Genomic DNA, 14,274 nt, shown 5'->3' on the forward strand with positions numbered 1-14,274 from the left:
TAAAATTTTATAACTATTTAAATAACGGTTTTCTATTTTAATATATTTGAAAATGTAATCATTTTCTGAGAATTTTCAGCAGGCATTACTTAACTTTTCAGTGTCACATGATCAATCTAATATGCTGATTTGGTGTCTAAGAAACATTTCTTATTATCAATGTTGATAACAGTCATGCTGCTTAATGATATCATGATATGTTTTATCCAGGATTCTTTGATAAAAATAAAGTTCAACAAAAAAGATGTCTGTTTTTTTTTTGTAACAATGTCTTTATGGTCACGTTTGATCCTTGCAAAAAAAAAAAAAAAAACAGTTTGCCAAAAAAATACCTTACTGACCAAAAAAAAAAAAAAAAAACACGTATAATATCAAAGTAGGAAATACTCCTAGTTAATTACCAGTGTTGGGGAAAGTAACTTTTCAAAGTAATGCATTACAATATTAATCTTTAAACAGTTTTGAGAGAAAATGCTGCTGGAATTATTTTGGTCCCATATGTAATTCACTCATGCTTAATAAAAACCCTTATTAACATGAAGCATGAGACAAGCAGCCTGAGCTCTTTAGACTCTTAAAAGTATATGAAGTCTCAATATTTCATCTATGTAATCAGAAACCAAACTCGAGACAGAACATGAAACTAACAGAAAAAGAAATGACCTAGTCATACCAAAAAGACCATACTTACTGGTCCTGTAGTCTGAAATCAGAATTCTCAGCCGAGATCTGGCCTGTCACTGGATGTATGAATGTAGTCGTCCTCTGGTTATGGCTACAGATAAGACAAAAACAAAGCACATTACCATGGTGATTATTATGCTTCTCTGCAGCAAAAACACCATCTGAACATCAGAACAATCAACGCCTCGGATTTTCCCAGACATGTCCATCACAAAACAAATCACACACACCAGTGATAATCAGTGGTGTTTGTCTCTTTAATCATGTTGTTTACAGAGTAACCACAGATTAATGCAAACATATATGCAGTATATAACCTAATATCATCTATAATATTACAAACGGTAAGTTAGTAAGGTACAACTGGAAAAGATTTATACTCTCAGTGTAACATAGTCTGAGGTTTGGCAATATGTCAGCATGACATGTATTTCCAGTGTGCCTATTTTAGGAAACTGCATCAACATCGAGTGGTCTGTTACATTTGAGGGGGACACGACTGCATGGCAGAAACAGGCTGTGCACCATATGAACAGAGGCATTGTCTCTACTATGTATTAAAGTGCTTCATGAAATGAACAACAAGAGACTAACTAACTGTGCATGCATATGTAATCAAAGTTACACTGCAGTCTATGTCTGAGCTGATAAAAAGCACCTTTCAAATCTGTTTAATGGCTGCAGAGTGTTAAAGGAAAATGTCTACACAATTGAAGTCTGATAGGAAATCTGAAGGTTTATATAATATAATTATAAGCTCACACTTCAACGTAATTTAAAACAACTGTATGCACTTTTTTTTAATGTAGTTTTTTTTTCTCTACTACACTTTTCCCTATTGGTGTTGACAATGTTAAACGAACTGTATCCTGACAAGATGAATAAAAATAAGAAAAAAACTGTTTTAGTACATTTTTATTTTCTCTGACACTTTTTTTCCTACTATTGTTGTCTCACAGTCATTAAATTTAAGACTCTTGGACAAGACGAATAAAACACAATTTTGTGCTAACCTACACTTTTATTGTCAGCATAAAAAATAAGAAAAAAAATCTTTCAGTAGACGAGAAATTAACACAATTTTCCTACTTTGTTGCTGGACTACATTAAATTGTCAGAACGGGTCAAGAGCGTTGGGAAGATAACACATTATTTTCAGTAGTAGACTAATTTTCAGACCTAAAAAAAATTTTAAATGTGAGATTCTGGAAAATGAGATCTAAACTTTAGCGGGAACGGTCGGGTTGGGAAGAAAATTATTCTAAGCGGATAGCGGGTGAACAAAGAGTGAATATATAGCGGGAGCGGGTGGGTGTGGAATAAAACCTTGTGGGAGCGGGACAAAAAAAATAGTCCCACACAGACCTCTACTTTAAGGTATGGTCACATTAGCGAAGATTTCATAAGGAAAAATCAGCAACAAAATCTGACAATAAACCATCCCATAGATCCTGTTTCATAAGCTTCATTAGCAGGTTGGTCCAACCAATGCACACTCCCAAGCACACGTCTCAGGACTCTAACTGCTTCTATTGGCAGCTGCAATGACTTTACCAATCCATGACTGGCTGATTTATTTAGAAGGCGGGACTTATTCTGCCATACAGACTGCAACAGTGCCTGCCCACTTTTTTCAACAACTTTGGTTCCTTGGAAGTATTTATTCTAATGTTTTTCCTATTAATGTTTTAAAAAGTCTCTGTTAAAGAGTTAAAGGCTATAAGCAGAAAACCAATCCAACCAGCTATGAGGTTAAGCACATCATTACAAACTTTGCATCTTTACAAAAAATAAATATTTGAAAACCAGAGACAGCAAAAAGGTGCAAGACTCCATACTTAATGCCTTTATTGAGGGTAAGAACTACAATCCCATGAAACTTTGCAAAAGACAATCAAATTAAAAATGATGAAGAAATATACAACTATTTTTTAAAGATGTTGATTATATTTAAAGCAACACTTTATTTTAAGGACAAATTCTCACTATTAACTAGCATGCATATTAGCTGTTTATTAGTACTTACAAAGCACATATTAATGCCTTATTCTGCACGTCTATATTTTATATCCCTTAATCCTACCCCATACATAAACTTAACAACTACCTTACTAATTATTAATAAGCAGCAAATTAAGAGTTTGAGATGAATATCATAGTTAATAGTTAGTTAATAATGAGAATTGGACCCTAAAATAAAGTGTAATCATATTTAAATATAGAAACAATATAGTTTTGATTTATTGCAAAATATGCATATACATTTAAGTATTTTGAGAGCGTAGGAAGCAGTCTCAGATAGTTAGTTAATATGGTAGTGGGTGGAAGCTATTCTTTTGATGCAATTTGATTGTTTTGATTCCCCCCCCCCCCCCCCCCCCCCCCCCCCCCCCCCCCCCCCCCCCCAAAACACCCCCCTAGAGCCCCCCCCCCCCCCCCCCCCCCCCCCCCCCCCCCCCCCCCCCCCCCCCCCCCCCCCCACCCAACCCACCACACCTCCGATCGCTGGAGATTTATCTGTAGAATCATGGGTAATGTAGTTTTTAACCAGAAATTCCCACTGTTAAAGATGATTTAAATAAATAAATAATGCATCTGGTGGCTTCAACAAAAGCATATACCATTTATTAAAAACCTTGCTACATTAACCTCATAGCTCTTTAAAAGTTTCAAAAACAATTTCCTTATGAAGAATATTTATATTATTTTTACTTCCAGAACCCAAAGTGTTTCTTGGTGTTTCTTCTAACTAAAAGCGATAGAGTATGCAGAAGCACTATTGTAATAAAGAGCCAAGAAAAATGAAGCCTTGGAGATTGTAGCAGTATTTAAGGAAAGTGCAGGCAGCTCACTGGTTCCTGAGAGATAAAGCAACCGGTATCAGACATGAATCCACCACCATCACCTTCCCCGCTACGTCCTGAAAATTTGGCAGACAAGCCATGCAGAAGAAGTCATAGAAGAGCTCTGAAATTATCATCTAATAATCAATTAATAAATCAAATCTAATTTAAACCAAGTAGAAGACATGAAATGTAGTTTCTTGCCATTATAAAAGTATATACTGTAAGCTATTTTTTAAATGGATACAAACTGACCCCAAAGCCTTGAATGTAAAACACTTCCTATCTGAACCGGAATGCTTTGAAGTCACGAGGCATCATTTCACAAGCAGAACACAATGGTGTGCATCAAGAGTGTATACATGTGAACTCGACACGCTTTTACACTTCCACTAAGGCAGGAGAGAGGTAGAGGTGAGGTCAGAGCACATTGTTTCCTTTCCAGTCGCTCCTATGTATTTAAAGACCATAATTCACTGCATGGAGATGCCACAGGTTGCAGTGACTACATAAGCTTTACTGTTGTTTGTAATGGAGCTCTTTACTGTTCTGGCTGACAGCCTGTGATAAGTGAGGGTTTGTGTGCACAAACATGGTGTGTATCCTTGAAAGGAGCCCCCGGATCTTTATAATCACCACACCTGTTTAGTCTCATGTGATTGTGTAGAAATACTCACTACGTCTTGCTACAAAGCCTCATCAGTTCCACCTTATATTTTTAGATATACACCATTATATGAAAAAAACTGAAATTACACAAAGGCTGTGATTTAATCAAATAAATATACTGTATGTTCACTGTGAAGTGTGGCTCTATATTTATTTACAAAATAAAAAATGCAATTATTATTATATTACATTATATAAATATATATATAAATAATATTTTTATATAATAATAATAAAATAATAATAATAATTATTATTATTATTTAATAATAAATATAATTTTTCCCAAATTGTGCTGCCCTACATTTAAGTTTGGTGTCAAATTCAATGCGAATTCTATTTGGATTTTTTTTTTTTTGCATAATTTTAACTTCTTTTTTTTTTTTCTACCATACTGATTTTGAATAAATGTTTTCCAGGCTGGTTCATTATCATGCTTAAATTATTTCAGATAAACATGCCTCATAAATGGAAACAGAACACCACACTTTATGTTTCTTTTTGTGTCTAATTTGTGACAAGACTCTCTAAATCATGATGAAGTAAGACCAAGTGGTCCTAACAGCCTTCCGCTGATGAGACCCTCAAGCAAACTTGGCTCAACACAAGCTAAACTGCAAGTGAAAGACAAGGAGGACTATAAATACAAATGCATTAATTTATCTGAGAATCCAAGGCTATATCCAGCTAAGTAGTGCACGTCAGATGACTGCGTAAATGTGTCAGAAACAAATTGTTAAAAGGCACAATCTATCGATTATACAGACAACTTGTCCAAAATTGAAGGATTTGTCTCTGTATTGCTTGGCACAAGCCAGTTGGTTTGTTTTACAGCCCCAAAATGAATTGCCTTGAACCATTTTTTTATTCAATGGGCATGTAAAGGTGGTGTCTATTTAAAAAATGTTCAGATAAGCTGTGTTTAAGCACCGGAAGCAGGTTGAAAAGCATTTTAAATGGCTCTCTCACAGGGACAAGGTCATTCCCATTCACATCACACAGAATCGAGGGAGAGAGATGAAAAATTACAGAAAGCTCAGATACAAATTTCATCATCTGACATTTAATGCTGGACCCAATTACAATGAGAACAATGAATCACCACATAATCAGTTAGAAATCCCACACACACCGACCCAGTGTAAGCATGCAATTTAATGCTATATAGAGAAGCCAAAAATGTTTCATATGACAGCCATTTAATATAACGTTATAGGCTGTGCAATGATTCATGGAGTAGATTCATTATTGCATTCGACTAACATTATTAAGTTTCACATTAAAAGCTTTGTTAAACTTAAACTTGCATATCTCAGAAGCACATAAATCAGTTGAAATTAAAATTTAACTGAAGCATGACTGAAGTGCACACTGTGTGAACACTCTACAAACCAGCCAGACATTGCCTTTAGAAAACACGCTAGTGCAGCTTGTTTACCAGTAAGCTTAAACCGTACTTAAGAGACCACATTACTTCAATGAGCGCATTTTCACAATGGTGAACATGACCTGGTTTCCACTTACAATCAATAAGTGTCCCTCTGATGCCATATACAGTGTTGCAGAACAGCAGCAGGCTTTTGTTTACCTGTCTCTTCACAGCTTAGGCTTCAGCGCTCTGTCTCTGTTGCCGGGGCTTTAGTGTGTCTAGCTGTCTCGTATGGTTGGGAGGGTAAAATGCCAGCGGTGTAGTGGTGTCTTGTGTCAGTGTCAAGGCACTGAGAGAGCCGACCCCTGAAAAGAGCCGCTAGAGCTTGCAAAGACTGTGAAGTAATGACCCTTCCGCATGTGTTAGGCTATTAGTCAAACCTTAATGCTTGGAACATACACTAGTACCAAAGTTCAAAAGTTTGGGTGTCTGTAAGATTTTTAAATGTTTTATGCTCACCAAGGTTGCATTTATTTAATACAAAAAATACAGTAAAAACTTGTGAAATATCATTAATTTATAAAGTATGTTTTGTTTTTTTGTGTAATTTAATTATTTTTAATTTTCTGTTTTCTTTTTTTGTGTAATGTAATTTATTTAAAACATCTGTTTTCTTTTTTAATCAGCCAGTTTGGAGTCTCACATGATCATTATTACTCTTGCAAACAGTTTTATTGTGGAAACCCTGATTTCATGAATAAATGTTTTTTATTTCAAATGCATTTATTTCAAACTGAAACCTTTTATAAATGTCTTTACTGTCACTTTGGACCGATTTAATGCATTCGTGCAAAATAAAAAGTTTTAATTCCTTAAAAAAAAAACATACTGACCCCAAACTTCTGAACAATAATCTACGTGTACAGTATATTAGAGTTTCCTACAGAATACAAAAATGCAAGGATTTCATACTAACTGAGTTCTATATGAATTTCTTTTCAAGCAAAGAGTGCACAAAACAGTTTAATAAGATGAAACAGTTATAAATGTCAAATTTGGCAAATGTGTTAAAAACATTTCTTGTTATCATCTTTATTTCTGGGAATTTTGTTGAAATGTTTCTACAAAGAAAACAGCTGTATATTTCAGTCCATTTATTTTAGACAGTCTTGTTCATCTGACAACTTAAATGCCTTTAACAACCCAATGACAAGCATCGCCACATAAAAACACAATGAATTATACAACACATGCATCTGTATGTTGAATGCTCAATGGCAATGTTTGGCAATGGTTTTGCAGTGTTGTAATGGCTTTTCTAAAAATGGGTTTCCTAAAGCACAAAAAAGACTGCAACCGTATGCCAAAACAGTGGTCAGTGCAGCAGCCATTCATTGACATACACATAAATATACATATGGCAACATGTGCATGGTTTAAACTTAATATGCATGGTTTAAACTACACATGACAAAATATATGCATGATTTTATGTATGACGTCCTAGGTCTCTTACAGTTAGTATAGCCACACTGCACAGTATTAGGACCTGCTTAATGCATTCTGGATGATATAACCTCAGCATTTAACTGCAACACCAGCTGAATTCCTGACAACCTGACAAAATGTATATGAAACAAAAATCAAACAAACAAGTTTCTATGCAGATAGGGACAGTAAAAACCAACAAAAGCAGTTAAAAGTACCTGCAAGTTGACTAGGGAAGTGTCAGACTTGTTTCATTGGTACATAAAAGACATTAATACTGTGTATATAAGATGATTTGTAATAGAATGCTGGGATGCAGCCAAACTTTGCCTCTAGAGACTTGCCAGCAGTGTAATAAGAATAGAGCATGGACTCGAAGGAAAATGTAACTAAAAATATTTAGCTGCTGGAGTAGAATTAAAGTATGCCAAGCTTTGCCATCCCTCTAGTAATACGAGCTGAGAGCCAGCAACATGACACTTTTGTACACTTGTTTTTTTTGAAGGACAATATCTGTTAAGAAATGTAGCGTCATGCTGTATCGTACCTTGTCAATTTTGTTTAAACTGTTCATCATAACCATAAACCATTCAGTGCCAGCTGTTGCATACCAACTGTTTTATCCCTCAAGAGCAAATTCCCACCAACAGTTTACTCATTAATCTGTCATTGGAAAGGTAATGAAAATTTTGCTGTCACCACTGTATATACAGTAATGGCTGAGTGGGAACTGGCTCTACGAAATGGGACGCGACATTTAGTATCACAATTCTACAACTGCCTAAGACACCAAGAGACTAGCAGGTCACGTGTTTACTGAAATTGAGTTTCAACTCAGTGAAAGGACTCTTAAGGAGCACTGGTAAGGCAGGAGAATTTTGAGTGCTACTCAAGTCTATGACCTTAAAGTAAATTCTAGTGTGGTACTGTAATAGGATGGCACTTTTGCAATAAGTCAGTTTGTGAAATTTCATTCCTGCTAGATATTCCAAGGTCAATGGTAAGCAGTATTATTGGAAAGTGGAAGCATTTAGGAAAAGCAACAACTTGGAAGACCAAGTCACAGAGTGGGGTCACTAAGTGCTGAGGTGCATGGTGTGTGCAGCCCTGTTAGATGTGTTTGGGTTGATCGGATCAAAAGTAAACAAGAGAGACACTCTCCTGTTGACACCTGGTATTTTAATCTGTCTCTTTTGTCCACTTTCGACCACTTCTGTCCTGGTTTCTTTGAAGGGAGCGTTTATGGGCAGGTCTTTTTGTTTTCGCCAAAATACCGGTGGCCCTTCCAAATGTTGTGTGCATAAATGTTGATGCGCACTAATCTTACTAATATAACATCAGATTTATGCTGCTTGTGGTGTTAGCGAAGAAAGATGCTGCAGAAAGTTGTGTACATGTATATGTATGGGCTTTTTCAGCTCTTTTGATCCAGTAGACAAAACAAGCTCACACAACATTCATATGCTCGCAAAATAAGTCAACAGAAAAAGACGTGGAGAGCAGCTGCTTTCGTTTTTTGCAGTGATAGACAGAACACTGAATGCTGTGGGTTTCTGGGCTTAGCAGATGGAATAGTGAAAGGTGATTTTGTTTTTGCATCAGACATCATCTGAATAGAACAGCTATTGTAACAATATATATAGAGTGTTTACTGTAAAATCAACACAGATCTTATTGTTGATCACTTATTGTTTTTAACTTAATGAACAAAAGTAACATTTAAAAATCATATTTAGTTAAATTAACATATGCCAATATTAACATGTTACAAAATAACTTGCTTATTCAAATCATCTCAAAAATCAACAAAGAGACAACCAAAAATCTTCTCATGAAAGAAATCATCATATAAGAGAGCATCAATGCATCATCAAAAGAGGGAGAAGAAAATACACAAGTCATCAATAGTAAATCAAGACAGTATTTGACAATTTATTAAGTATTTTTCAGTTCAAACATCCATAATGTAAGCAACACCTCAACCCATGACTCTTTGAATAACTCATTTGAATGTTTATGTCCTTAAATATTGGGTTTAAAAAAAACGTGATGTTTGTGTGTGTCTGTGGTTGCAGCGCGAGTTATATGTCCACTAAACCCATCTTCTCAGAGGGCCGATGGTGATTAAATGGCTTCGTTGAGGAGGAAGAATGTACTGTTCATGGCCTACCTGGAGTCCAACGTAGACAAAACTCAAGACAAAACTCACTCACAGTGTTCTAATCCCATGCAGATCAAACACAGTTTAATATCATATGCCATAGCTAACATCCAGACACCCATCCACCCATCCACTGTGCAGCCAATGAAACTCTCAAGCTATTGGTAATCTTTAGTCTCGTTGTTTCTTTGTCAGTGGCATTATTTCTCAGTGCTTAATGTCTGATGACTGAGCTTCCGTACAGCCCAAACACAACTGGAAAAGGAGCAGCCTACAGGAATGGTAATAATCCAAGCACTCCATCACGAATAAAGCTCTCATAACACTGTAATCTTCAATTCTCGTCGTTTCATTTTGGGGCATTTTATATGTCCAGAGACTCCAAAGCAGTTCAAACTTGTCCCAAACACTCTCACACTCAGTACAGTATACGAAAAAAACTCTTACTCTCAAACACCTGTGCCTAAATGGATCCTGATTTCCCCCATTTGCTTCTGACTCCTCCTACTTCTTGCATTGCATTTTGGTCACTGTACTTCATTTTTTGTTACACTTTGAAGCAAATTCTCTCTGATAATGCATGAGTTTTCACTGACTGACTTAAACATCCATGATTGGTCGGTTCGTTCTTGTGTTCAACAGACATGTCTGTGATTGACTACAATGTTTAACACTGCATAAGCACGTTATCACGATATTCACAATACTCCCTAATTTAATATTGTCAGGATAATTACCATGCCAATGTTCTATGTATCGCCCATTTTTAATTGCGTATAGCTCTAGATTTATACAGTCCTGCTTAAATGTGGCTGCGTTCAAAATGATGGAAGTCCTTAGGGGGTTGTGCAGCTAACACTTTATCAAATCACAAAACGTTTATCTGACAGTCAATAGCCCTGAAGATGACATGGAAAAGCCACTTCAACTGTCAGGCCAGTGACCTCTCTGAGAGGTATGAGAAGGAAAAGGTCTCTATCTTTAAAGACCGATAAAGAGCAATCTGTTCAGTATCTGAAAAAAGACAAGCCTTTGGCAACACATCACGAATATGACTTCAATCAGAGTGGGTGTATGGCACAAATTTATATCCTCACTAGTCAACCCAAGATACTTATCTCAGTTAATGTCTGTTTTACATCCTGCCATTTGATATGGAGGCATCAACAAGCCACTGTCACAAAATGAGCTCAATCACAGATAAATATAGATGACAATTTGACGTAATCCATCATGCAGCTTGGAGATTCTTGGCAGCGTGCAATGAGACTTTGAAGGCTGCTTATCTCCAAAATCAATTGTGACAGTCAAAGAGGCAGGATGCTGGAGAGAGAAAAATGCAAGAGGGATCAAAAGGAAAATGAATCAGACAGGATAAACACCACTGGAATAAGAAATCACTTTCACATGCTGTTACTCATGACCTTCTGCTTTAATACTGTGGTCTCATTTAACAACTAAGATCAGCTACTTATAAGCCTATAAATGAACAGATAGTATTTTAAATGGACGCATATTAGTGTTTCAATACTAGAATTTTTATTAATCCAATACCATGAAAAATATTGATACATGAATATGATGATGAATATTTTAGAATAGGTATATTAATTATTTTACTTCACAGTAACAGTTTATTCACTTTAAAGAGTTAAACCCTCAAGGTTTTATTTATTTTTGGCAGAGATGGAGACAAAAACACACAGCTGGTACTAGTGTATCAATTCTCAGCAAAAGTGGAAACCGTTTCGCTATACATACAAAAATAAAAATTTATGACAAAACTAACAAGATATGCATTACCTTTAACTTAGTTTGAATCAAGTTAGTGAAGTCCTGGATTCCTTTGACCAAAAACAGTTGGAACAAGCAGACCTTTAAAAGCCCTCTCGCTTAAATTCACAAAGGTAGAAATGGGATTCTTTCAATTATTTTTCCTTTGTAGGATTCCAGCACATGATATTGAACGGAAAGTAAAATAAGGCTCCCGTGGATGAAATAAGGTTCAAAAGGTCTTTTCAATTAACTTTCTAACCCTTCTGTTATGCAAACCGCTGTCTCTTCCTGTCTATGATAACAGAAGTAATTCACAAGCCTCATTCACCTCAGAACAGCAGCAGAAGAGAAACATCAAGAAACTCAATAGCTCAGACATCTGGAGAAATGAGATTAACCAGTTGCGTCAGTTGCGTGAGCAAATTAAGCCTTGAAAGTTATTAGGAGAGAAAGTATAATCCTTTGTCAATACTTCAGAGAGCAGAATTTTGTGTCTTGAGAGCGATCTTGTGATCTGAGAGACATTGAAAGCAAAATATAGAATGTATACAGTAAATAAATGAATCACTTCACAATCAGCCATGTAGCCAAATTCTCAGTTTTTATCATTTATATATACTGAATTCAAATTATATGTGTAATTTTGTTTTGTGAGGTAGAAAGTTATTTTGTTTATTTGGTGTAATGCAATGTGTTTATGCAGTTTAAGGTTCAAAAAACACATTATTTTCCACAGACTGTACAGTATTGTTGCTCCTCTATGCCCCGCCTTTCTGAAACGCGTAAATTTTTACAAATGTAATTTTTTTGTGAAGTTTGGTGTTCGATGATTGGCCAGCTATCCAGTGAGTTGTGATTGGCTGAATACCTCAAGGTTGTGACGGAAATGTTAAGCCCCTTACTATACTGTGATGCCGTGTCCCTGCGCAAGAAGACAAAACCAATAAAACCCATTATAAACGAGCCATTTGTTGCATTCAGTGGGGACAAAATTACTGATTATAATGACTTATACTGTCTTTTTAAGTGTTGCTTGCATATCGCGCCGCATAAACATAAAACCATGTCTTTTTTAAATATGTAAACGTACTTACAGGCCGTGAGTCAGAAGCGCCAGACTGTTCTTGCAAAGTTAGAATTGCCCCACTTTATAGAAACAGCCTTTGTGCACAGAAGCATTGTAGGCTACTCTCCCAGGTTCAGGAAACAGTCCTCCGTAAAATGCGCTAAACGCATCTGAATATATGGGTTGAACTGTTCTGGAACAGTGTTGTAAATACAGCTTAACCACTGATTTCTAGTTGGGTCCTCTTTTGGAAGACCAAACAAAGTAGTTTAGCTTTCACAATGAAACAAAGCGTCTCCACAGTGGCAACAGCGAGAATCAAAGTTACGTCTTCTTTCTTTGCGTGAATTGGGCGGTGTTATGCAAATCTTCCCACACAGTGACATAGACATGTGGGTGCGTGTTTACACAAGGCGTTATAGGAGGGCGTGGATGACTCTTAACTTTTATAAAGAATATCTCTTTGGGTTTGAGACTTTAGTTTTTGCAACTTTAGGGATCTTATCTATTCACGAACAGCTTGTAACACTCCAAAGAGAAAGGAAAACTGACCCCTTTAAAGACATGCCCTGACGTTACTTTACAGACATATGGGTAGAACATTGTGTTAACATGTTAGCTAACAAAAAATGACACATTCATATTGTTACAATGGAGTACATTGGCTATAGGTGCAAAGATAATTAACTTTGGGTGTAAAAAGACAACATAGAAGCTCTTGTGATATTTCTAGTGTGGGAATATCCCTTTCTCTGTCTTTCACTCTAATCAAATTTCAGTGAACCTGACAAGTCATGGGAACATTAGACTATGACAGAGGAGCGGTTGAGTGTAAACAGAATTGCTCTGATGACATGGTATTCAAATGACATGTAAAGAAACTTTACTCAAACTCCAGTGTCACCCAACTGGACAAACTGGAATGACATGTTATGCTGGTTAACAGATTAAAGAGGATGTGGGTTATCTTCTGGAACAACGTTTCTCCTGTTGTCAATATTTGTTAATACGTCTAAACAAACTCTTATATTTAGTATGATATGTGAATAATTCTATGGAAACAAATTTGGTAAGTGTTCCTTATAACTGTCAGCAATTTCTGGGCCAATTTCTAAATGAATTTCTAAGCCAAACTCTATGCCAGAATCCCGTTCTCAGTAATCCATCATCATTTAAAAAATATAGAAATATCTGTATTGATAGCATATTGCCATTATCAATCACAATTATTTATGTGACATCATCAGAATGAGAAATAAAATAGATTTTTATATTTTCTGAAAAAAAAAGAGAAAATGTGCCACTTGCAAAGATATGATCCAGAAACATAACTACTGGATTGTTTTCACCCATAAGACATTAACAAAAATTAAAAAAATTAACCATTATTCATTGTCAGCAGTGTAGCATTGTATGACACACAGCCCAGTCACTTTCAAACCAAGCAGCTTTCTGTTGGTCAATGCAGAGAATTCACATGACCAACTTGAACTCAATGTTTAATCTTTCGCCCTCGAGTGGAATTCACGGTTGCACAGACACACATCGATTTTTTTGACAATTAAATTCATAAAACAACATTAAATGTGACCAGAAAAACAAAAAACAGACAGACAGAGTAACAGATTTATCAAGGACAAAAGATGATTCTTGCATTGTGTAGCCTCAGAGCAAGCATATGTAAAACAGAGTTTGAAAGCTATTAGCATATATCTCAGAAAAAAAAAAAAAAACAGTCGGCACTTGTGGCTGCAGATTTGTTAAACCCTGATAAGAAGCCCAGAAGGCATAAATGGAGTAAAGAAAAAAAAACATACCACATCTAATTGAACTGCTTTGAGGCTGTTCATATTCCTCAGTGCTTTACTGATGCTGTTGAGCGGCATAAAACTGATACTTGACGTCTAAAGTAAAAGCAGAGGCGGAGGTCCACTGAGGCCAGAGGAAACATGGATCTCAGTGTAAAATAGTCTCCAGCTGCCTCGAGGCCCAGCAGTGTGGCCCTTCCTCTCTGTGAGAGATGTTGTTTTGCTAGTGAGGAGGATGAAAGAAGAATCAAGAGTGCTGCTATCGTGGCCTACAGAAGGTAAAATGCGGGCCAGGCCAAAAAAACCAAAGGTAATACGGCTCTCTTTGATCCATGCCTTTTCCATCTGACCATTTGTTTCTGCTAAGATCTATTGTGTCCCTCTTGATTCAATCTGCTGCCTGTATGAGT

At 36.2% G+C, this 14,274-nt stretch overlaps 1 protein-coding gene across 1 annotated transcript in view; it reads right to left on the minus strand.

Annotated features, from left to right (window-relative positions):
• Positions 1-687: 687 nt before the first annotated feature.
• LOC122148508 (pleckstrin homology domain-containing family A member 7-like) overlaps positions 688-14,274 on the minus strand; it is a 50,813-nt gene continuing 37,226 nt past the window's right edge. Inside the window, exon 4 of the mRNA XM_042774699.1 lies at positions 688-775. Coding sequence (XP_042630633.1) covers positions 688-775 — 88 coding nt within the window. The remainder of the gene's footprint in view (positions 776-14,274) is intronic.

This window comes from Cyprinus carpio, chromosome A18, assembly GCF_018340385.1.
Source record: "Cyprinus carpio isolate SPL01 chromosome A18, ASM1834038v1, whole genome shotgun sequence".
Lineage (NCBI taxonomy): Eukaryota > Metazoa > Chordata > Actinopteri > Cypriniformes > Cyprinidae > Cyprinus > Cyprinus carpio.